Genomic DNA, 24138 nt, shown 5'->3' with positions numbered 1-24138 from the left:
AAAAAAAAAAAGAAGTGGATACAAGATTGGGCCTCAAAACTTGAAAGGCAGGACTCAGCCTGGGCCTGCTGGTCAACCACAGCGAGAGCAATCGACTGACAGAGGCAGTGGAAGCTTCTGGGTGCTCCCAGTCTTCTAGGGCAGAGGGGCCAGCGCCTGAATTCTGGGGCCTTATCAAGGCAAAAACCAATCCATTCTTTGAGGCAGGGCCTGGCACATAGTAGGAACTTGCTTATTTGTTGGATGAATACACAGTGGACACTTAATGCCTATTTGTTGTGTTGACACTTAGTAGGTGCTTCGTGGCTCCTCGCTGAGTAAATAAAGGGGATTCCATGTGCTCCTCCAATTCCAGGCTCCCAGGGATGGGCCAAGAGTACATCTGCAATCCAAGACAGTCGTTTCAGGTTGAGGTCACCTGGCCAGGAGCGACTGGACAGCACGGGGCTGCGTGACGTCATGCGCCGACCGCTTCTCACGGGTGGGGGCTGGGAGGGGCAGGGCTGGAGGTGGGGGTGCGGACAAAGGGACCCCGCGCGCCTCCTCCCCGCCCGCCTCCTCCCCGCCCGCCCTCGCGCGCGCCCCGCTGGGCAGGCCACATCTGGAATTCATTGCTGCTGCCGCCGGAAAGGAGGCGGAGATAGGGCGGGGCAAGTGGGGGCCGAGGCGGCGCCTCTCCCGGTCCCCCTACGTCCCCGGTCCCCAGCCCCGGGACGCAGAGGAGCCCGGCGGGCAGTCCCAGCCCTAGCCGCGGCCGTCCCGGGGACGCAGACGCCAAAGCCCCTCCGGCCAGGGCAAGGACCCGGGTCGGCCTAGCCAGGTGAGCGTGCGTGGCGAGGGGGAGGCAGAAAGGGCGGGCCCTGGTCCCCGGAGGTCGCGGGATCGGAGCTAGGGGCGCCGGCCAGGGGTCGGGGGCGTCGCGGGCGCGCACGCGCCGCCCGTGCTCCTGCTGCACCGAGAGAGTGGTCAGCGTGCGCCCTCTCCACGACCCCAGGAGGCCCCACTGCCTCAGCCGCGAACCCCCAGACTGAGCGCCCGCCTTCTCCAGCGGCAGGAAGTTGGCCCCGAGGAGAAGGCGGAATCCGAGCGCTTTCGGCCGGAGACTGGGAGGCTGGATGGCGTGCCCCCGGACCGGGGGTTTGGGGAGTGTGTATGGGGGAGGGGAGGACTCCCCTCTTTGCTGACTCCGGCTGGGCGAAGGCGAAAGGTTCCGCGCGCCGCAGTACCTCCAGGCCAAGGGGCGGGGCCCCAGAGGAAGGCAGTTGCCCACCTCCTCCACATCTGGTCCTCTGCCTCAGTTTCCCCGAGTAGTTCGGCTCTTCCAGTCCCCCCGCGGGGTCGTGGCTTTGTTCTGGAAGGAAAGTGAACCTGACTGCGTGGCTCCGGCGTCTCTTCTTTCCCCTGGGACCCGGGGATGGGGCGTGGGTGAAGGCACCCGTGGCGCGGACCCCGCGTGGTTCCGGGCCCAGCCAAGCGTGGGAACCTCGCCCACTCCTCTGGCACGAGTTGACTCACCCGGGGATTTCCATCCCCTCTCCCGACTGTGCCCTAATCGGACGCTCCGGGCGCCACGCGCTGAGCCCACGGTCCCCCGCGTGGTGCGACACGCGTGCGGCATTCGCGGTGCAGCTGCTGTTGGGATCTGTCCCCACCTCTCCCCAGTCCTCTGGGAATATCGAGGCTGGGCCCCTGGCTGGACGCAGAGGAGCCCCCCACCCCCACTTGGAGATGTGTGGGTCACCCGCGTGTGGCTGTCGCGGGAGAGAGGAGGCGCGGCCCCAGAGGCAGCGAGTGTGGATACCGTGCATTCCACCGCCAGATAAGGAGGCCGAGACTGCAGCCCGAGGGCGGGGTCGGGTCGTGGCGCCGTCTCCACGGAGACGCCCAGCTGGGCTTCGCCTGGTGGGGGTGGCCTCCCAGCGGACCAGGGGCGTCTCCAGCCTCCCTTGCTGTTGTTTGGGCCTGGGCTGAGTTTAGGAGCCTCCGCCCTCGGGGGCCCACTGGGGCCTCGTTCGTTTGGTCATCCACCCACCCATCCATCCATCCATCCATCCATCCATCCATCCTACATGTTTTCTGAGCGCTTTCTGTATGCCAGGCATCATTCCAGGGAGTGAAAACAGACTTAGTTGCTGTCCTCTGACACACATTCTACCCTGGAAACAGACAGAAAACAAGAAATAAAATCGTTATTGCTGAAATTGGCAAGTGCTGTGAATATAATAAAAAGATGCTGAGGTAGAAAGGGCCTAGGGAAGGCGGCTAGGATAGCCTGGTGGTTAGAGGAGGCCGCCAAACAGAAACCTGAAAGATGGGCTTTGTGGGAAGGCCATGTCAGGTGGAGAAACAGCAGAGGCAAAAGCTCTGAGGTAAGAACGCGGCTGACACGTCAGAGGCCAGTGTGGTTGCAGTGGACTGACCCTGGGGGAGAGTGGGAGGAGGCGAGGTGGGCAGGGGCCAGGCCATTTTAGGTAGTGGGGAGCCATGGAAGAATCTGGAGCTGAGGAGTGACATATTGGAGCTATAAATTTAAAAGCTCTCCCTGCATGGAGACTGGCAGTGTAGAGGGCAACTGAGGGGAAACCAAGCCTAGGGGGCTGCCCTAGGGCATGGGGCATGGGACCAGTGAGTGCCCAGGGGAACAGTAACCACAGGGTCTGCCTCCATGGAACTTGGGGGAGGGTCTCCTGGAAGCCACTGAGGCTTCCTCTTGCCTTCTACTCTCCTAATCTCCCCCTGAACAGTCTTGGTCTGTCTCGCTTCCCTTCCCTCCAAACCCTGTCACTTGTCCCCCTTGCTCCATTTCAGGCCTGGCCATTCCCCAGTACCGAGCCCAGGGACGTCTTCTGGGAGGGAGTCAGGCCCTATGTTAGCCAGGCCTGGGAGCCTGACACAGGGAGGGGAAGCAGGAAAGGCCTGGGGGTGACTGTGCCAGCCCCAACCTCCAGACCCTGCTTCCTCTTTCTGGGAAGCATGAACCTGCCTTAAGCAAGGTCCTAGTGGAGAAGACGGAGGCACTGTGGGCCTCAGATTCCCCTTCTCTAATGAACCACCCCTCCTGAGGCTGCCCAAAGTGAGGATCTTCCCCTCAGGGAAGAAGACAGACATTTTGGTCAGTCCCTGGGGTACGAGGGCTGAAACCATTTCTTCCTTTCTTTTTTTTTTAATAAATTTATTTATTTATTTAATTTTTGGCTGCGTTGGGTCTTTGTTGCTGCACGCGGGCTTTCTCTAGTTGCGGCGAGCAGGGCTACTCTTCGTTGCGGTGCGCAGGCTTCTCATTGCGGTGGCTTCTCTTGTTGGGGAGCACGGGCTCTAGGCACACGGGCTTCAGTAGTTGTGGCACACGGGCTCAGTAGTTGTGGCTCGCGGGTTCTAGAGCGCAGGCTCAGTAGTTGTGGCGCACGGGCTTAGTCGCTCCACGGCATGTGGGATCTTCCTGGACCAGGGCTCAAACCTGTGTCCCCTGCATTGGCAGGCGGATTCTTAACCACTGCGCCACCAGGGAAGTCCTGAAACCATTTCTTATTTCCCTAGGAAGCGGCCATAAATCTTTCTCTTGGCTGCCAGACAAGAGAGGGGTCTGAGCGGCGGCGGAGGGGGCGGCCTTGGGACACACCCTGGGCTTCTAGCCCACCAGCAAGTGTGCTTCCCAGACCTGCGATGGGTCCTTGATTCTCAATTATGATCCCCAGGAGGGGCAGTAGGCCAGGGCAGCCTGGGGGCGTCTGGTCGGGGTGACCCAGCGGTCAGGCCGTGGTTCAAACTCTCCCCGGGGACATCCACACAGTCTTAATAATGTCCTGGAAAGAAGTGAGCTCCAACCGCCTGTAAAGGACCAGATCAGTAGTGCTAGCCATAGAGCGCCCCCAACTGGGCCAATCGAATGTCGAGGATGGAAAGCTCAGGCCAATAGGCGAATTGCTCAATGCCCTGGAATTGAAAATGAGCCAATCAGGGCGCGGGCTGTTTCTGGCCCGACGGCCGGTCTGGTAAGGCCCAGACGTGGGCCAAGCCGGCTGCAATGGGCAGAGGGCATCGGGGCGACCGGGGCTCGTCCGGCAGGGGAACAAGGAGCCTCTGTGTGGCGATCTGGGCGGGGCGACAGTCCCTGGGGATGTGCACAAGCCCTTCTCTGTTCCCAAACTAGGACGGATGTCCCTTCGCCCAGGGGGAGCAGCTGTCTCTATCGGGCCAGGAGCCAGGGCACCCCCTCTGAGGGGGTGTCCGGGACTGAGATGGCTGGACGACCCCGGAAGCCCCTCATCACTCCCAGGCTCACTGGGAACCGGCCTAACCAGCCTTTTCTGGAACGGTGCTCCTGGCACTCCTGGCGTGCACGTGGTCCTTGCTAGGCGTGTTTCCAGGGACCTGGGGAGATCTCTTCCCACGGCCCCCCCGCATTGAACTGAAGGCTGGTCTGGAGCTTCCTCCTGGCTCCCCTGTGCCCCTCGTGAAAGGCAGTCACTGCACCAGCTCCTCTGAGACCCCGCTCCCCAACTACCAAGCTGGGGGGAGGCCATGGAGTCGGCCTCTCACCCTCTCTGCCCACGAGCATCTTCCCGCCCCTTCCCCCCACGGCTCAGTTTTCCTTGAGAGAGGGGTGACTCAGGCTTTCATGAAAGCGAATACCGTTCCCCCCTCCCCGCAGGGCTTCACGCCCCCTCACCACTCACATGGCTTCGCACAGCTGCCCCATCCTCCCAGCCAGGACCTCCCAGACGGGTCTCCTGTGGCTCCCCCATCCCATCACCCCCTCCCAGCCTCCCTGCACCGGATGTGACTGAGGAGCCGGGACTCAACCCTGTTTGTTCCAAGGGCCTCACATCTGGATTTCATCTTGGCTGGGGAGGGGGGTGCCAGCGCCCTGCCCACCATGCTAGGACCCTCTGTCCCAGGGCAGGGCTAGATGGTGCTGATGAGATCAGGCTGTTGGGAATCTTGCCTGGTTGGCTCACTCAACATCCCTTACCAAAAGATTGGGAGGAGAGCACCTAGTCCCTAGCTGTGGGTGTGGCAGGAAGAGGGAAGCTAATAATATTAGCTAATAGTTATTGAGTGCCTGCTGTATGCTAAGGGTGCCTCGTGTATCGTGCAACAGGATTTTCCCATCACCCCTCTGAAGTGGGCTTTCTTCTCCCCACTGCACAGATGAGGCCATTGAGACTTAGAGGTCAAGTGTTGAGTGACTTGGCACAATATCCCACAGCGTGTCAGAGGTGGAGCGGGGTTGAACCTTGGATTGCCTGCAGGGTCTGAGTCCTTGAAAATGACGTGACCCCTGTGATGCTCAAACCTCAGGTGTCTCCCTAAGACCTTATCTTGGGAACACGTATGGCCTCTAGGCTTAGACCCAGCCTGAAATCCAGGGCAGTGGGTGGATGGTGCTATCAGCGAGAGCATCTCACTGACCCAGGTTGGCAGGCGGCATGAGGCCTGAGGCTCCAGTGTTTTCAAGAAATGAGACAATCCCTCCAGGTCCTGGCTAAGACTCCCTCTCCGGGTAGGTGGGTAAGGCTTCCGGAAGTCCATTTTGTGTCTTTCATGCCCTTTGGGGGAGCTTCTGTTCCTCTGAAGGACACTGTAGCCTGGAGGTTATAGAGGCTTTGGAGTGGATCTCTGAGGCTCTGGCCACTGACTAGCTTTGAGGCTTTGGGAAAGTGAATTGAGCTCTCCGGTTTCCCATTTGTAAAGCAGAGATGATGATAATTCTGACTTCACGTGACAGAGTTGGGACTTGAACCACAGCCGTCCAGAGTCAGCCCAGGCAGCAGGCACGGCACTGACCCGTCTGTCTATCTTTTCTCTCTGCAGCTCTGACAGCCCCATGGCCCCAGCCGGCTACTAAGCCCCACCATGGGCAACGTGTACTCGGAGTACCTAAGCCCCAGCAAGGTCAAGGAACACTATAATTACACCAAGGAGAATCTGGACACGACGGAGACGCCCTCCCGCCAGGTGGCCTCAGCCCTCATCGTCATCCTCTGTTGCGCCATCGTGGTGGAAAACCTGCTGGTGCTTATCGCGGTCGCCCGCAACAGCAAGTTCCACTCGGCCATGTACCTGTTCCTGGGCAACCTGGCTGCCTCAGACCTGCTGGCGGGCGTGGCCTTCATAGCCAATACTTTGCTCTCGGGCTCTGTCACACTGGGGCTGACACCCGTGCAGTGGTTCGCCCGTGAGGGCTCCGCTTTCATCACGCTTTCCGCCTCTGTCTTCAGCCTCCTGGCCATCGCCATCGAGCGGCACGTGGCCATCGCCAAGGTCAAGCTCTACGGCAGCGACAAGAGCTGCCGCATGCTGCTGCTCATCGCGGCCTCGTGGCTCATCTCGCTGGTTCTCGGCGGCCTGCCCATCCTTGGCTGGAACTGCCTGGGCCACCTGGAGGCCTGCTCCACCGTCCTGCCGCTCTACGCCAAGCCCTACGTCCTCTGCGTGGTGACCATCTTCTCGGTCATCTTGTCAGCCATCGTAGCCCTGTACATCCGCATCTACTGTGTGGTCCGCTCCAGCCAGGCCGATGTGGCTGGCCCGCAGACACTGGCCCTGCTCAAGACGGTCACCATCGTGCTGGGCGTCTTCATCTTCTGCTGGCTGCCCGCCTTTAGCATCCTCCTCCTGGACTATGCCTGTCCTGTCCGGGCCTGCCCTGTCCTCTACCAGGCCCATTACTTCTTTGCCTTTGCCACCCTCAACTCACTGCTCAACCCTGTCATCTACACATGGCGCAGCCGGGACCTGAGGCGGGAGGTATTACGGCCGCTGCAGTGCTGGCGGCGGGCAGCAGGGGTGCAAGGGGGGCGGGACGGGACCCCGGGCCACCGCCTCCTGCCTCTCCGCAGCTCCAGCTCCCTGGAGAGGGGCACACACATGCCCACATCACCCACGTATCTGGAGGGCAACACGATGGTCTGAGGGGCAAGTGGGCTGACAACCAGCCCACCACAGCAGAGGGCTCTGTGGAGAGGCACCGGGTGCCCTGGGACAGAGACATGGGGCTGCCAAGCAAGATGCCCCCATTCCACAGACCTGGGTGATGCTGACGATATTTCACATCTGGGCTGGCTGACTGAGGCACTGACCAGGTGGATGGCACAACTGCAGCCGGGTCCTGGAGGCCAGCGAGGTGGCTGGAGTGACCTCTTCAGAACTGGATCGTGGGGAGGGCCGGGTGGGGGGCAGACCTGGAAAGAGCCCAGGTGACAGCAGGCAGGTGCTCGAGAGGAGCACAGCGCAGGGGCAGTCTGAGCGTCCGCCCTGTGCCTGACTTCCCTCTCTGAGTTTAGCCCCCTTGCCACCTTCTCTTGTGGTTCCACTTCCCTAGAACCACTGTCCTGAGGGGCTGGAGACCTCCTCCCTGACCGTTCTGGGCGGCCCTGGCTAACAGTTCCCGGGCTCAAATCCACAGCTTCCCCAAATTTCACCAGCTGCCGCTTTGGCAACTTCTTCCCTTTCTTCTGACTCTCGTGAGTGAGATGGCAGGAAAGCACGTGGCGGTGGGGAACTAACCCCCGTTCTCAGACCTCATTGGCCAATTGCACTATTCGGGGCACAGAGGAATCACCCAGGGCTGGAAAAACCGGTCTGGGGGCCTGAAGAGGGCTCTGGGCCTCCCAGTGGGGCAGGGTGGAATTGGAGAAAGTTCTAGGGGAGCTGTTGGTACAGGGCCCCAGACCCCCAAAAAACAACCACCCCCAAACTCTCTCACCTCCAGACCCAGCCGAGGTACCAGATCTCATAAGGCAGGGCAGCCTTGAGCCCACTGTGCCTCCTTTCAGGTTGCATTGAATGGAGCATGGGGGTAGGGGTGCCGAGGACAACTGTGGGATGTCCTCCTGTTGCCCGCTTCAGAAGGACTTTGTTAAATTCTGTGGACAGATGGAAGGGACATTGCGGTACAAATGTATATTTATGTGTGTCTGTCAGTGTCTGTGTGTGTGTGTGTGTGTGATGTCTGTGATCCCTTCTGCTCACCCTGTTTCCCCAGAATCGATGCTATTTTGTCTCCCCACGTCTGTGTTGAAGCTACCAAAGAGGGATTTGGTCCCCGCACAGACTCCTTTGTAATTCCTTGCTTATGTCCCCGCTTGAGAGCTGGGGTGCAGCTCACCTGGGGGAAGGAAACTTCACGCCTCAAAGTGATTTCTCATGACTGCAAAGGCTGGGAGAGGGGATCTCTGGGAGGGCAAGGAGCCAGTCGGGGGCTTGTCTCCCCTCATACAGCTCCCCGGATGCCCCTCGTGCCTGAGACCCAGGCCCAGGCCAATAAACGGTTCAATGTCTCTTTCTGGTGGTTGTTGTCTTTTTAGGCTTAAGGTGGCAGTTCCCCCATTAGCATCCTGTGGCTGGGGGTGGATGGGACAGGGGAGGGTGGCTACTGCTCAGACAATTCATCCTTTGCCAGCCTTTCCTCGGTGCCCCCAGCCCTGGCCCAGCCAGAGGCAGGATTGCAGTGGCTTCTGAGAAAACAGGGTCAACACTGACTTTCTCCCTAGGGCAGTTATCTGGCCCCTCCCAGTGATTAATTAGGCCCAGGACCTCCATGCTATCCTTCAAAGAGAGAGCCTGGTGGGCGGTGGGGGCCCCCGCTTCTTCATCCCCAGTACACATCCCTCCTGGGGAGCTAGAGAGATGGTCTTGGGAGACAAAGGCCCAGATACCGCTCTAAAGCACAGTGTTCCCGAAAGGAATGGCCCACCCTCCTCAAGCACTTTCCAGGCCAGAAGACAGAATCCTCAGGAGGCTGGAGTTACTATAAACTGCTTTTATGGAGATGTGGGTTCAGAGAAGTTAAGTGAGCTGCTCAGGGTCACACAGCCGGTTGGGCCAGTGCCTGTCTGGATTTGAACTCGGGCGGGCTGACTCTAGATCCTGCCAGCTCCACCACTGGGTCAGAGAAGAGATCCTCAAACCCCTCTTTGCCCTGGAAGGAGTGAGGAGTGTGGGCTGCCAGCCTCCACCAGCAACAGCAGGATCCAGGATATGCCCAGCTGGGATGCAGCTGAGAGGTGGGTCCCTAGCTCGGCTCCAGAGTGACCCTCCCTCCTTTGCCCACAGGCACAGGGCCCAGCGGCTCCTTTGAAGATAGATCTGGAGCTTTGATGGGGAACCCAGGCCCTGAAGCTCCGCCCAGCAACACCAGCGCAAAGCTGGGGCAGCCAGCTGAAGCGAGGAGTGGGGCAGACGGTGGCCAGAAGCTGAGACCCACACCCCCCGTCGGAATTCCCCTTCCTCCAGCAATTCAAAGACAACCTCTGTAAACCTGAGCCCTCGCTGGGATTGGGAGGAGGAAGAAGCACAGGCCAGGCCAGAGTCAATACATTTCCCGCAAACACCCACATGCTTCCTTCACCTGCTCCTTCAGGCATCCGCTCGGATGCCATCTCCTCAGAGAAGCCTGCCCTGACCACCTTCTTCCCTCTATCTAGCCCCTCACCTTCTTACCACCTGGCGGTGTAATACACATCGGTCTACTTCTCCCTAATTAAAATATTTACTTTTTTTTTTTGGCCGCACCACACAACATGTGGGATCTTAGTTCCCCGACCAGGGATCGAACCTGCGTCCCCTGCATTGGAAGCACAGAGTCTTAACCACTGGACCGCCAGGGAAGTCCCTTTTTTATTTAATTTTTTTCCTAATTAAAATATGAACACCTTGCAGATAGGACTGCATCCTATTCACCACCATCTCTAGCATCTTTCATAGTACTTGGCACGTTCCCACCAAAGGACCTTAGCACCTGCTGTTCCTTCTGTTGGGAATGATCTTCCTGCAGACATCTTTGTGACTCTTCTCTCCTCCTTCACGTCTGTATTCAAATATCACACCCTGGGTGAGGCCTCTGGCCATGAACACAATTTTTTTTTGTCCTATCTACCTCCCTTGCTACTCGCTAATACGCAACACATTTCGCTTCTTTATCTTGTTCGTTTTATTATTATTATTATATTTTTGGCCATGCTGCGCGGCATGTGGGACCTTAGTTCCCCAACCAGGGATCAAACCCATGCCCCCCGCATTGGAAGCGCAGAGTCTTAACCACTGGACCGCCAGGGAAGTACCTGTCTTGTTTATTTTCTATTTCCCCTTTAGAATGCCAGTCCCATTCTAAATGCCAGACAGCAGGAGTTTTTGTCTATCTTGCTCTCTGAATGGCCTCAGTGCTCAGAGCAGTAGCCAGCTCACAGTAGGTGCTCAATAAATGTTGAATGAATGAAAGCCAAAGCAAATGGGTGAATGTTAAGTGCTGTGAAGAAAATAAAATAGGAGAAGCAACAGTTTTGGGGTACTGTATTCTGAAGGGAAGGCATTATTATAGGCACTCTGACCGAGAAAGAAACTGAGGCACAGAGAGGTCAAGTAATGTGCCCAAGGTCACGGAGCATGTGAGTGGAGGGGTCTGGATTTGAACCCAGGCAGTCCTTTTATTGGGCTGCACCACTCAGCTTGTGGATCTTAGTTCCCCAACCAGGGATCAAACCTGGGCCCCCTGCAGTGGTAGCATGGAGTCCTACCCACTGGACCGCCAGGGAATTCCCTTTTTTTTTTTTTTCCTTTTTCTTTTTTTCAGGCAGTCCTTGATTGAAGACCAAATCACATCTCATTCTCCTCAGTATGGCCGTCTGAAGAACTGATTTGCTAATATCTCTCAAATCTCAGAGCCTAGAATGGAATGGACCAAACTGTAGGGATGCAAGATGACTTTCACCTCCTTTTTCCCTACAGAGGCTGTTGGCTATTAGGGAGCATCAGAATCGCCTGGAAGAACCTGTTAACATGCAGATTCTTATGCTCCCCAGTCAGAGATTCTGATTAAATAGGTCTGGAGTGACCCTAGTGATGCATGTTTTTCATCAAGCCCTGCCAGTGATTAGAAAAAGCATCATCTTGGGACTTCCCTGGTGGTCCGGTGGGTAAGACTCCGAGCTCCCAATGCAGGGAGCCCAAGTTCGATCCCTGCTTGGGGAACTGGATCCCACATGCATGCCGCAACCAGAAGATCCTGCATGCCACAGTGAGGATCCCATGTGCTGCAACTAAGACCCGGCCCAGCCAAAATGAATAATAAATAAATATTTTTTTTTAAAAAAGAAAAAGCATCATCTTGGGACCATATTCTGAGAAACATTCTAGACTCCTTAATCTAGAGCAGTGCTGTCTAGTAGAACTTTCTGTGGCCATTTAGCATGTGAAATGTGGCCAGTGTGAAGCTGAATTTTAACTTTAATTAATTTCAGTATAACTGGCCACATGTGGCCATTGGCTACAGTGCTGACTGCACAATTCTAGATTCCATATCTGTAGTTTCTGCAGCATCTGAGCAGCTGAACTCACTTGGCGTGATGCTGCCATTTCAACAAAAATTCCCGTCTTCCACTACTATCACTGTGAATGACATTGTAGCTTCCGTACATCACTTTATGATTTTTGGACTATTTCTTTTAATAATGATATCAATGATATTCTGCTGTTAATGACAGAAAACATGAAATATTCGTACCTTAAATAAGAGAAATTAATTTCTCTCTCATATATAAGCGTTTCAGAGAAAATTGATCCTGGGTAAGAAGGACGATGCCCACTTACCCGCAGTCCAGGCTCCTGTCTTTCTGTCTGTTTATGTATCTATCTATTCACACATACATCTACCTAAATACTTCACTGTGTTTCCTAAGGACAAGGCATTCTCTTATATAACCTCAGTAAAATTATCATAATCAGCAAATCTACAAACCTTAATCAGATTTCACCAATTGTCCCATTACCGACCTTTATAGCAGAAGAAACTCCCAGGTCACTTTTTGCATTCAGTTGTCTTTTTAGTTTCCTTCAATCAGAGCAGTTTCTGAACCTTTCTTTGTCTTTCATGACCTTGACATTTTGGAAAAATATAGGTCAGTAATTTGGTAGAATGTCCTTCAGCATGGGTTTGTCTGATGTTTCCTCATGATTAAATTCAGGTTATGCAATTTTGGCAGAAATACCAAGGAAGCGATGCGTCTTTCTCAATTAGTTCCATCACTAGCAATGCTAACTGATCCCTTGGAAGTACCTGCCAAGTTTCTCCACTTTATTTTTTTAAATTAATTAATTAATTAATTAATTAATTATTGGCTGCATTGGGTCTTCGTTGCTGTGCGCAGGCTTTACTCTAGTTGTGGTGAGCGGGGTCTCCTCTTCGTTGCGGTGCGCGGGCTTCTCATTGCAGTGGCTTCTCTTGTTGCGGAGCACGGGCTCTAGGCACACGGGCTCCAGTAGTTGTGGCGCACGGGCTTAAGCTGCTCCTCAGCATGTGGGATCTTCTCGGACCAGGGCTCGAACCTGTGTCCCCTGCATTGGCAGGTGGATTCTTAACCCCTGCGCCACCAGGGCAGCCCACATTTGTTACTGCTGATGAACCTGCACGGACACACTGCGGTTTCCCATAATTTGGTACTGGCTGATGGCATCCCCTTATGTCATTTAACAGGTTCCTTTGTCCCCAAATTCAAGAATTGAAAGATATTCAATTCTTTCTAGGTGGTGCTGGAAACTCACCAGGAGGACATGATGTCTGGCTGTCTCTCTCTTTTACTGAGGACTAAGACCGATCAAGGGGTTCACGTGCCATCAGCCTGATCCTGTGTTTGTAAATTCCCCATCCGACTGTCCCCTAATGGTTTGATCACCCGTGGACTGTCGCTTGGACCTATCATTTCATTAGTCATCTTCAAAGGGATTCTGATCCATCTCCCCATCCTCACATTCTGGCCATCTTTCTCATTTGTCTACAAAGCAAATGTACTTTCCCAAAGTCAGACATCCGACATCCACCACCTTTCCCTATATGTCTTGTCTGAGAATAGTTAAATCTGTCACGAAAGGGAAGTGAATTTGGGTAGGTATGACTCATTGTCGGCGGCATTTGTGGGGTTAGTTTCAAGAGTGCATACTCTAAAGTTAAAACAAAAACCGAAAGGGCTTCCCTGGTGGCACAGTGGTTAAGAATCTGCCTGCCAATGCAGGGGACATGGGTTCGAGCTGTGGTCTGGGAAGATCCCATATGCCGCGGAGCAACTAAGCCCATGTGCCACAACTACTGAAGCCCGCACACCTAGAGCTCATGCTCCGCAACAAGAGAAGCCACTGCAATGAGAAGCCTGCACACCGCAACGAAGAGTAGCCCCCGCTTGCTGCAGCTAGAGAAAGCCTGCGTGCAGCAACGAAGACCCAATGCAGCTGAAAATTTAAAAAATAAGTAAATAAATTTATATTAAAAAAAAAACCAAAACAAAAAACAGATTTGAATCTCAAATCCAACACTTGACAACCCAAGTAGACTTTTGGCAAATCATCTGACAAGTCTAATCTGGTTTCATCATCTGTAAAATGGTATGTTCATAATCCCAACCTCAAATGCAAAATGGTACTGCCACTTTGGAAAACAGTTTGGTAGTCTCTTAGAAAGCCAAACATAAACTTACCATGAAACTCAAAATACTTACGCTAAGTGAAAGAAGTCAGACACGAAGTATCATAAATTGTATGGTCCATTATATGAAATATCCATAAGAAGCAAGTCTATAGAGACAGAAAGTAGATTGGTGGTTGCCTGGGGTTGAAGGTAGGAATGGGGATTAACTGGAAACAGGCATGAGGATTCTTATTGGAGTGACAGAAATATTCTATAACTGGGTTGTGATGATAATTGCACAACTTGGCAACTTTACTAAGAAAACATTGATTTCTACTATTTTTTTTTCTTTTGCAGTACGCGGGCCTCTCACTGTTGTGGCCTCTCCCGTTGCGGAGCACAGGCTCCGGACGCGCAGGCTCAGCGGCCACGGCTCACGGGCCCAGCCGCTCCGCGGCATGTGGGATCTTCCCGGACCGGGGCACGAACCCGTGTCCCCTGCATCGGCAGGCGGACTCTCAACCACTGCGCCACCAGGGAAGCCCTCTACATTTTAAAATGGGTCAAAATTTTGTGGTATATACATTTTACTTCAATAAGCTTATTAAAAAGTAATTCCAACCTCTCAAAATACTTATTGAACACTCTATTTTATTCCTACCCTCAGAGATCTTACATTCTAGTGGGGGAGACAGGCCATAAAAGTAAATATATAATACAATGTTAGGAAGTTTCCATTATGGAAAACAGTATGGAGGTTCCTCAAAGGAGTAAAAATAAAACTATCATATGATCCATCAATCCCACTTCTGGGTGTATATCCAAAGGAAATGAAATCAGTATCCTAAAGAATATCTGCACTCCCATGTTTATTGCATCATTACTCACAGTAGGCAAGATATGGAAACAACCTAAGTGTTTGTCAATGGATGAATGAATAAAGAAAACATGATACGCACATACACACACACACACACACACACACACACACACAGGGAATATTATTCGGCCATAAAAAAGGAAATCCTGCCACTTGCAACAATATGGATGAGGCTGGAGGACATCATGCTAATTGAAGTAAGCCAGAAACAGAAAGACAAATACTGTATGATTTCATTTACATGTAAAATCTAAAAAAATCAAACTCACAGAAGCACAGAGTAGGATGGTGGTTCCCTGGGGCTGGGGGATGAGGGAAAGGAGGAAATGTTGCTCAAAAGATTCAAGCTTTCAATTATAAGATGTATAAGTTTTGAGAATCTAAAGTACAGCATAGTGATTATAGTTAATAAAATTGTATTGTATTTTTGAAATTTGCTAAGACAGTAATGTTCTCGCTACACACAAAAAATGGTAACTAACTGAGGTGATAGATGTGTTAATTAGCTTGATTGTAGCAATCATTTCACAATGTATACATAAGTCAAATCATTGCATTGTACACCTTAAATATATGCAATTTTATTTGTCAATTATATCTTAATAAAGCTGGGGGGAAATGCTTCTTAAACTTCCCAAGTGGGGAGGGTGTGAAAAAAAATACAGCTACCTGGGCCCTACCAGGGCCTGGAGAATCTGACTCCAGGGCCCAGGACTCTGCATTTTATACTGTACCCCTCCTGATGTGAACCATCCTTGACTTACGGTTTTCAAAATGCTGATTTGGGGCTGGTTTTAGGCTGTAAGATATTGCCCAGAGGAAATATGGCTGGAATGAGACCACTGCTTTGTGACTTCCATGGGTCTAAATCAGTCCTTCTCATCCAGGGTGATTCCACGCACCCACGGGACCTTTGGCGATGTCTGGAGACATTTTTGATTGTCCCGCCTGGGGGTAGGGGCGCTACTGGCGTCTAGTGGGTAGAGGTCAGGGATGTCACTAATCATCCTGCAATGCACAAGACAGTCTCCCATGACAAAGGCTCATTGGCTCCAAGTATCCTAAAGTGGTGTCCAGGCAGTGGTGCCTGCCCTTCCGGGTCCTTCCAGCTGGTCAGCTGGTTCACCTCGGAGAGTGGAGATGCCCTGACTGGAGTCTCTCTTTGCCAGGTAGTTGTAATAACTTGGTGATTGCTTTTGGAGAGGCAGTTTTGGCTAACTAGTGGTCATTTCTGGGAAGGAGGGGTTTCATGTGAAGTTCTTCGATTCAGTGGCTAGAGCGGGCCCCATTCTCATCCCTGCTCCGCGTGGTGAGGACGATTTTCTTTGCAGCTCAGGAGTGGACACAGTGTGTTTTGACTTCGTGTGCCAGGAGGTGAGTGATGCCTGGAGGGCTGAACACTGTTTTTCTCTAGGGACTGGTGGCTGCAAATGGGCGGTGGCCATGGGACCCAGGCTAGTTGAAGATGGCTGGGGTGGGCTGAGGGAGGCAAGGTGGGACCTATGTGTCTTAGAAGGAAGAAAGGAATGAGGCCCAAGCTTGAAGTGGGTGACAGAACTGAGGAGAAGTACCCTGGACCAAAGCACTCATTCCAGGGGTGGAATTACTGGGTCAGAGGGCAGGAGTACATTTAGCCTTAGTAGATATTGCCAAATCATTTTCCAAAATGGCTGTACCATTTGGGGCTCTTCCAGCAACACAGGAGAGTTCTGGTCTTACTAAAACATGTGAGCATTTGTTTTTTCATTTTAGTCATCCTGGCATGGATGGGTGTATGTGGGAGCTGTTAATCACATTGAGGTTTCATTTTGCGTTTCCCTGATGACTGACGAAACTGAGTAGCTTCCCATTTGAGTCTTGGCCATATAGATATCCTCTTTTATGAAGTGCCTGTTCAACTCTTTTGTCTACTTAATGTAAAAGAGATTGTCTGTCTTTTTCTTATTGAACTCTCTGTGTATTGTAGATACAAGTCCTTGGTTGGCAGACATATGTCTGTGGCTTGTCTTTTAGTGGTATCTTTTGACGAACAAATTCATTTTAATACAGCCTGGCATATTTTCCTTTATGATTAAAGTGCTTTGTGTCCTGTTGAAGAAACACTCACCTACTCCAAAGTCACGAAGAAGCTCTGTGTCTTATTTGAAAAGCTTTCTTGACTTTGCTTTCGCATTTAGATCTGCAAGATCTGGAATTGAGTTTTGTATGTGGTGTGAGGTAGGGATCAGAGTTCACTTTCTTCCATAGGGCCATCCAGTGGGGCCAGCACCATTTACCAGAAAGACCATCCATTCACCAATGCTTTGCCAGTTTTTTTTTTTTTTTTTTTTTTTTCTGTGGTACGCGGGCCTCTCACTGTTGTGGCCTCTCCCGTTGCGGAGCACAGGCTCCGGACGCGCAGGCTCAGCAGCCATGGCTCACGGGCCCAGCCGCTCCACGGCATGTGGGATCTTCACGGACCGGGGCACAAACCCGTGTCCCCTGCATCGGAAGGCGGACTCTTAACCACTGCGCCACCGGTGAAGCCCTTGCCGGTTGTTTTTGTTTGACATAAATAATATAGCCACATGGTCCAGCATTCCAAAAGGGCAAAAAGATTCAGAAAAATTCCTTTGCCAATAGATTTAACCCTGCTAATTAACATTCCTTATCTCCAGGAATTTATCCATTTCTTGTCTCTTTCCCAAGATTTTATGTGTAAATAAGTAAGTATACATAATTCCTTCCATCCCCCCCTTTTTTACATAAACAGTAGCACACTATGCTTTCCGTCTTATGTCTTTTTTTACACCCACTTACAGATAGGAAACAACCTCTAGGATATTATATAGAAAAATATTCTTTTATTTTTTGTTGTTGTGGAGTCTGTCACCATATGAATGGTAAACAATTCCTTTATCTAATCCCCACTGATGGGGAACTAGGTTCTTCCCGGTATTTTGCTACAGACAAGGCTTAGTGAATGGCTGTGTCCACTTCTCTCTTTCTCTCTTTTTTTTTTTTCTTGACCACACCGCCCGGCTTGTGGGATCTTAGTCCCCAGACCAGGGATTAAACCCCAGGCCCTGGCAGTGAAAGGGCCGAGTCCTAACCACTGGGCCACCACGTGCAGTCCTAACCACTGCACGTGTTTGTGAGTACATCTTAGGAGCAATTCCCAGAAGTAGAATAGCTGAATAAAAGCGTGTGTGCATTTGTTGTTTTGATGGATGTTTGCAGACTGAGCAGTTAATGTGGGGGAAGAGGCATCACACGCTCACTCATGCAGGGCTACCTGAGCCTTTGCTGTGTGCCAACTACATCGTAGGTACTTTGCTGGGTGCTGGCATAAAGTTATCACCCCAAAATGTGCGATCACTGGCTGAGGCAAAGGCTCTAAAAGAAAGATCTGTGGTTTTAAGAGCCTATCGAGACACCCCGATAGTGTTGGGGGAGGTCAGAAAAGGCTCCTTGAAGGAGGTGATGGGTGAGCTAAAATAGGAAGAACGACTAACGATTCTCCAAGTAGGAGAAGTAGGCATATGGAGCAACAGGGCTTTCCAGTTTAAAGGAACAGCAAGTGCTAAAACCTTGCAATAATTATTTATGGCCGAATAACAAAAAGCCCCACAGTCTAGTGGCTTAGAACACTACCACCCATGTATTCTGCAAGATGCTATGGAAAAACCCAAATGAACTTTTTGGCCAACCCCACATTATCATTCAGTGGTTTCTATAGGTTGGGAAATGGGGAGCAGCAAAGTGAGCAGTTCCAGCTGGAGGGGTCTCATGAGGTTACAGTCAGATATAGGCTGGGGCTACAGTCGTCTGAAGGCTTGACTGGAGCTGGAGGAACCACTTCCAAAGCAGCTCACTCACATGGCTGACAAAATGGTTCCTCTTCCCATGGGCATCCCCGTGGGGCTCCTTGAGCATCCTCACAACATGGTGGCTGGCTTCCCCCATGAGAACAAGGTGGTGCTGTGATGGCTTTTATGGCCTAGCCTCAGAAGTCCTGCACCTTCACTTCCAGGGAGTGGCCCTGATTCACTGTTGGAGAGGACTCCACAAAGGCATGAATACTGAGGCAAGGAATGTTGGAGGCCCTCTAGTAGGCTGGCTTCCACAGCCCTGAGGCAGGAAGGGGTAGGGAGTGTCCAGGATGTAGCTCAGCTGGGGTGAGTCAAGGGATGAGTGGCAAAAGCTGATGGGGGCAGAGCTAGGGGTTGGCTGTAGGGGTAGGGCTGTAGGGCTTTACCCTAAGAGCACTGAGAAGCCATTCAGGTACCTTCAGTGGGGCAGGGAGGAGGTGATACGATCAGATCTAGATTCTAAGAAGATCCTTCCCAGTTCCTTGCAGAGAATAGGTGGTGAGAGGTCTGAGTGGCAGCCCAGGAAGGAGGCCAGGCAGGCATCCGGGACAGAGGGGAGGATGACCTGAGCTGGGGTGGTAGCCCTGGAGGGGCAGATCAGCTAATGGACTCAAGGGCTGTTTGAAGGAAAACCCCTCCAGGCTTGGCAGTAAGCCTCCTTTGGTCCCAAACAGAAAGCCCTTCGCCCGTTCAAGGGCCCTGCAAAGGAGCAGGCGGGTTTGCCCAGCACACCCCAGAGTTGGTTTCCCCAGATCCGATTTCCGGTCACTCGAGCCTGGAGAGAGAGCGTGCGAGGCCTGCCCTTGCGGTCTTCCTGCCTGGCCGCCTGCCTGGAGTGAGAGTGGCGAAGTGTTCCTGTTGAACCCTCGAGTGCCACTGTCACCGCCCGGGGCCTCTGCTGGGCTGGCACCAAGTGAGAGCTCAGACTAATTCCCCAGCATGTGGCGTGACTCAGCTTCGGCCTTCTGACTGACTGTGGCTCAGGACACGTGACCATCCCTCCACCAGCCCTGTGCTCTGGGCTGCCTGGACCTTGGTTGTGCTGACCCCTGGTCTCTCCTGGCCTCTTGAGTATGGCCCTCTAGCTAGAGGCAGGAACGTGGCCTGGGAAGCAGGGAGCTGGGGCAGATCTTCTGAGGGGTTTGTGAATGCTACCGAGAGGTGGGGTCAGAGTGAATGCCCACAGGAGCTGACTCTAACTTTCTGGAAGTTCCGGTTGCTTCTCTCAAGGGATGAGCCCATTTCTAGGTGGGGAAGGAGTCTCTGGTGGTCCAGCCAGTCACTCTGGAGCCTCCTGGAAGCCATCAATATCCCTTCCCCATGACCTTGACTGATATATTACTGGTCAGGTGAGTCGAGTGAGGCACGTGATTCAGGGATTAAAGACAGAACCTGGGGCTTCCCTGGTGGCACAGTGGTTGAGAGTCCTGCAGGCGACATGGGTTCGTGCTCCGGTCCGGGAAGATCCCACATGCCACGGAGCAGCTGGGCCCGTGAGCCATGGCCGCTGAGCCTGCGCGTCCGGAGCCTGTGCTCTGCAACGGGAGAGGCCACGACAGTGAGAGACCCGCGTACCGCAAAAAAAAAAAAAAGACAGAAACTGGGTTTGCAACTGATCTGATTTGGGCCTCAGTCTCCCTGTTTGTGAACTGGAAATCACTGTGTTGTGGGGCAGAAAACAGCTCTATACCTACCAACATTTGCATCAGGCACCTCCCAGGTGCGATCTCCCATGTCCTATATATTTATTTAACCGATATTTGGATTCCTACTGAGTGAGCCCTTGGAGGTCAGCTGTGAACGAGGCAGATCACCAAGTCCTTGCCCTCTGGAGCTCAGTCTTTGCAGGGGTCGGCACGCTAAGGCCCATGGTCTAAATCTAGCCAGCCAAGTTTGTTTTTTTTTTTGTCTGTGCCACACAGTTTGCAGGATCTTAGTTCCCCCACCAGGGATTGAACCTGGGCCCACGGTAGTGAAAGCACCAAGTCCTAATCACTGGACAACCTGGGAATTCCTTGGCCTGTCAAGTTTTCATAAATAAAGTCTTATTGGAATACAGCCATACCTATTCATTTGTGTATTGTCCATGGCTGTTTTTATGCTACAAAGGCAGCACTGAGTAGTTAAAACCGAACATGTGGCCCACAAAACCTAAAATATTTACTATCTGATCCTTTATAGAAAAACTGCTGACCTCTGCTCTGCTCTAGTGGAACAGAAAGGCTACAACAGACAGAAATGAGTCTGTGACAGTGGTAAATGCTATGAAGCAACAGGATAATAGGAGAGAGAGACTGGGGATGAGGGGTTGCTTCCAGGTGGGCAGGGGGAAGCCTCTGGGCAGTAGCAATCTTTGAGCTGTGAATCTCCCAGAAAAGTGGCCTGGGCAGAATTGACAGCAAAGGCAAAGCCCTGCGGCACTTAAGAGCTTGAAAGACTGAAAGTGGGTCAACGAAGCTGGAGCTCAATGAGGGAGAAATGAGCTGCACCCAGGCAGGACCCTGTAAATGGAGTTAAATGCTTACATTTTATTTCAAGGGCAATGAGAAGTTCTGGAAAGTTCTAGTGGGAAAGAAAAGGGCATTAACATTCTTTAAAATTAATTAATTTATTCTTGGCTGCATTGGGTTTTCGTTGCTGCGCGCGGGCTTTCTCTAGTTGCAGCGAGAGGGGGCTACTCTTCGTTGCAGTGCGCAGGCTTTTCATTGCAGTGGCTTCTCTTGTTGCAGAGCACGGGCTCTAGGCACGCGGGTTTCAGTAGTTGTGGCGCACGGGCTTAGTTGCTCCGCGGCACGTGGGATCTTCCTGGACCAGGACTTGAACCAATGTCCCCTGCATTGGCAGGCAGATTCTTAACCACTGTGCCACCAGGGAAGTCCCACATTTTTTTTTTTTTAATGCCCTCTGGATGCAGTGGTCTGGGAGACTGCGGAAGAAAGAGGCTGTTACAATAGTCCCGGTGAGAGATGATGGCAGTCTGGGTTGGAGCGGCAGCCCAGTCAAAAAGCAGAAAGACCTGGGTGTATTTCATCAGAGGAAGAACAAACAAAGATTGCTCACCTCCTGCATGTGAGGGAAGAAGAGGAATTAGAGGTGGTGCCTGGCTTTTTGTCTCTGAGCAACTTGAGAGCAGAGCAGCTGGGCTGGAAGCCCAGCTTTGGCACCAACTTGCTGGGGGCCCTTAGGCAAATCTTTGTCCCTGAGCCCTTGCCCCATCTGTAAAATGGGTCAAATCATCCCTTGGCAAAGGGATTAAAAAGAGAACCTACCTGAGAGGGAGGCTCCAATAAGTGCAGCTGCTCTCCTGTGAGCTGAGGCCCCTGAAGAGGGCAGGTCAGCTCATCTATCTCCTCTTCCTTCCCTGTCCTGTGAGCGCCCCCTTTCCTAAGGTGAGTTAGGAACCCACATGCTGGCTTCTGACAGGTCTACAGGGCTTGACAGCTGGGTCACTGTTTTACATTCAGGCTTTGGAACTAAAGACACCTGGATTCATTGTCCCTGCTGCTTACTGAGCCTGTGATCTTGAGTATAAGCAGCTTCCTTTGTGACAAATATCCTAGACCATGGGAAATGGGGGTCCTGATATCTCCCTTTATGGCGGCTAAGGATTAAATTAAATAACTCCTAAAGATTCTGGTACAGTAAGAACAGAAGTGCTGATTAAATATGAAATTAATAGCTATTAGTTCTATTCCTAATATTTCAGCCCTCCTGGATCCTGCCCTGTGTGGGTAATGCATGGCAACCAGAGGGTCTGAGGTCCACTTCTAGAAGCTCTCCACCAGCTGTCGGAGGAACCTAGTTTGTGTGTGTTTACCAACATGTTCACTTGTAAATCTTAATACAAAAATGTAAATATATGCCATAACTTCTAACTCCATTCTGATGCTTTTTTTGTTGTTGTGGCAGATAAGTACTTTTTTTTTTCAACTCAACCCTATCCTATGAATGGTTTATTTCTTCTTTATTGTGGTAAAAAACACATAGCATTTACATCTTAACCTTTAAGTGTATAGTACAGTAGTGTTAACTACATGCACATTATTTTGCAGCAGATCTCTGAAACTTTCATCTTGTAAAACTGAAACTCCATTCCCATTGAATAAATCCCCTCCCCCCCCACCCCCCCAGCCCCTGGTAACTACCATTGTTCTTTCCCTTTCTACAAGGCGACTAAATTAGATACCTCAAATAAGTGGAATCATGCAGTGTGTCTTTTGGTGACTGGTTTATTGCACTTAGCATAATGACCTCGAGGTTAATCCAGGTTGTTGCAAAAGGGCAGGATTTGCTGAATAATCCACTATACGTATATGCCACATTTTCTTTATCCATTCATCTATCCAAAGACATTTGGGTTGCTTCCACCTCTTGGCTATTGTGAATAGTGCTGCTATGAAGGTGGGTGTGCAAGTATCTCTTTGAGATCCTGTTTTCTATTCTTTTGAATATATATCCAGAAGTGGGATTGCTGTATCATATGATAATTCTATTTTTAATTTTTTGAGGAACCTCCACGTTTTTTTCTTTTTTTTTAACTTTTGGCCGTGCTGAGTGGCATGCGGGGTCTTAGCTCCCTGACCAGGGATCACACTCGTGCCACCTGAAGTGGAAGCATGGAGTCTTAGCCACTGGACAGCCAGGGAAGTCCCCACACTTTTCTATAGCAGCTGCACTATTCTAAATCCCTACCAACAGTGTACATGGGTCCTAATCTCCGTGTTCTCCCCAATACTTTTTGTTCTGATGGTGGCCATCCTAATGCCCGTGAAGTGATCTCATTGTGTGTGTTTTTTATTTAATTAATTAATTGGCTGCGTTGGGTCTTTGTTGCTGCAAGTGGGCTCTCTCTAGTTGCAGCGAGCAGGGGCTACTCTACGTTGTGGTGCACGGGCTTCTCGTTGCGGTAGTTTTTCTTGTTGCGGAGCACAAGCTCTAGAGTGCAGCCTCAGTAGTTGTGGTGCACGGGCTTAGTTGCTCCACGGCATGTGGGATCTTCCTGGACCAGGGATCGAACCCGTATCCCCTGCATTGGCAGGCGGATTCTCAACCACTGTGCTACCAGGGAAGTCCCCTCATTGTGGTTTTGATTTGCATTTCCCCGATTGGTCATGTTGAACTTCTTTTCATATGCTTGTTGTCCATCTGTACCTACTTTATGGAACTGTCTATTCAAATCCCCTGCCTGTTTTTTAATTGAGTTGTCTTTGCATTGTAGGAATTCCTTATACATTCTGGATATTAAGTCTTTATCAGATATACGATTTGCAAACATTTTTCTCCCATTCTATTGGTTGCCTTTTCACTTTGATTCTTTTGCTGTGCATGAGTTGGGGTTAGGATTATTTTAATGTAGTCCCATTTGTCTATTCTAGCTTCTGTGACCTGTGCTTTTGGTGTCATATTCAAGAAATCATTGCCAAGTCCAATGTCGCGAAGCTTCCCCCCCCGCCCCCCCCCCCACATTTTCTTCTAGGAGTGCCATAGTTTTAGGTTTAGGTTTAGGTCTTTAATCCATTTTGAGTTAACTTGTATATACGGTGTAAGGTAAGGGTCCAGTTTCATTCTTTTGCATGTAGATAGCCGGTTTTCTCAGCACCATGTGTTGAAGAGATTATCCTTGCTCAAGTTCTGGTGTTTTTTAAAGCACACAGACTGTGGAAGTGGCCCAGGTCTCCCTACCAGTGAGATCTTTGGTGCTACTCGCGTATTTTGTGCATCCTCAACATTTTCTGGAGTAAGTGCTATTAGACCCTTTTCACAGATGAGGAAACTAAAGCTTTTCACAGATGAGGAAACTAAAGCTGCCCAAGATCGTCATAGTAAGCAAATAGGTGTAGGTGGGATTGGAACTGAGGACTTGAACTCTAGTGCCCACATCCTGGAACACCCTGAGGATGTTCCTCATTTTTTCCCTAGCAGGCGGGGAAAGAACGAATGAATGAAGGTCTCAGGCAAAGCTCCCAGCAAACGGAGGAGCTTGGACAAGCCCACTGCTCCACGCGGGGGTG

General features: G+C 51.6%; 1 protein-coding gene across 1 annotated transcript; it reads left to right on the top strand.

Annotated features, from left to right (window-relative positions):
• Nucleotides 1-582: 582 nt before the first annotated feature.
• On the top strand, nucleotides 583-8282 carry S1PR2 (sphingosine-1-phosphate receptor 2). Its single transcript, XM_004277347.4, has 2 exons — nucleotides 583-820; nucleotides 5815-8282. Exon 2 carries the CDS (start codon nucleotides 5857-5859, stop codon nucleotides 6913-6915), a length of 1059 nt encoding a protein of 352 aa, XP_004277395.1. The 5' UTR covers nucleotides 583-820; nucleotides 5815-5856; the 3' UTR covers nucleotides 6916-8282.
• The last annotated feature ends 15856 nt before the right edge of the window (nucleotides 8283-24138 follow it).

This window comes from Orcinus orca, chromosome 3 (genome assembly GCF_937001465.1).
Source record: "Orcinus orca chromosome 3, mOrcOrc1.1, whole genome shotgun sequence".
In the NCBI taxonomy this organism is placed as follows: domain Eukaryota; kingdom Metazoa; phylum Chordata; class Mammalia; order Artiodactyla; family Delphinidae; genus Orcinus; species Orcinus orca.
The sequence above is the reverse complement of the archived record's forward strand: the minus strand, read 5'-3'. Positions and strand labels throughout refer to the sequence as shown.

Bases quoted from the DNA above. Each gene is read 5' to 3' on its own strand.
- S1PR2 (XM_004277347.4), top strand. From the start codon at position 5,857: ATGGGCAACGTGTACTCGGAGTACCTAAGCCCCAGCAAGGTCAAGGAA.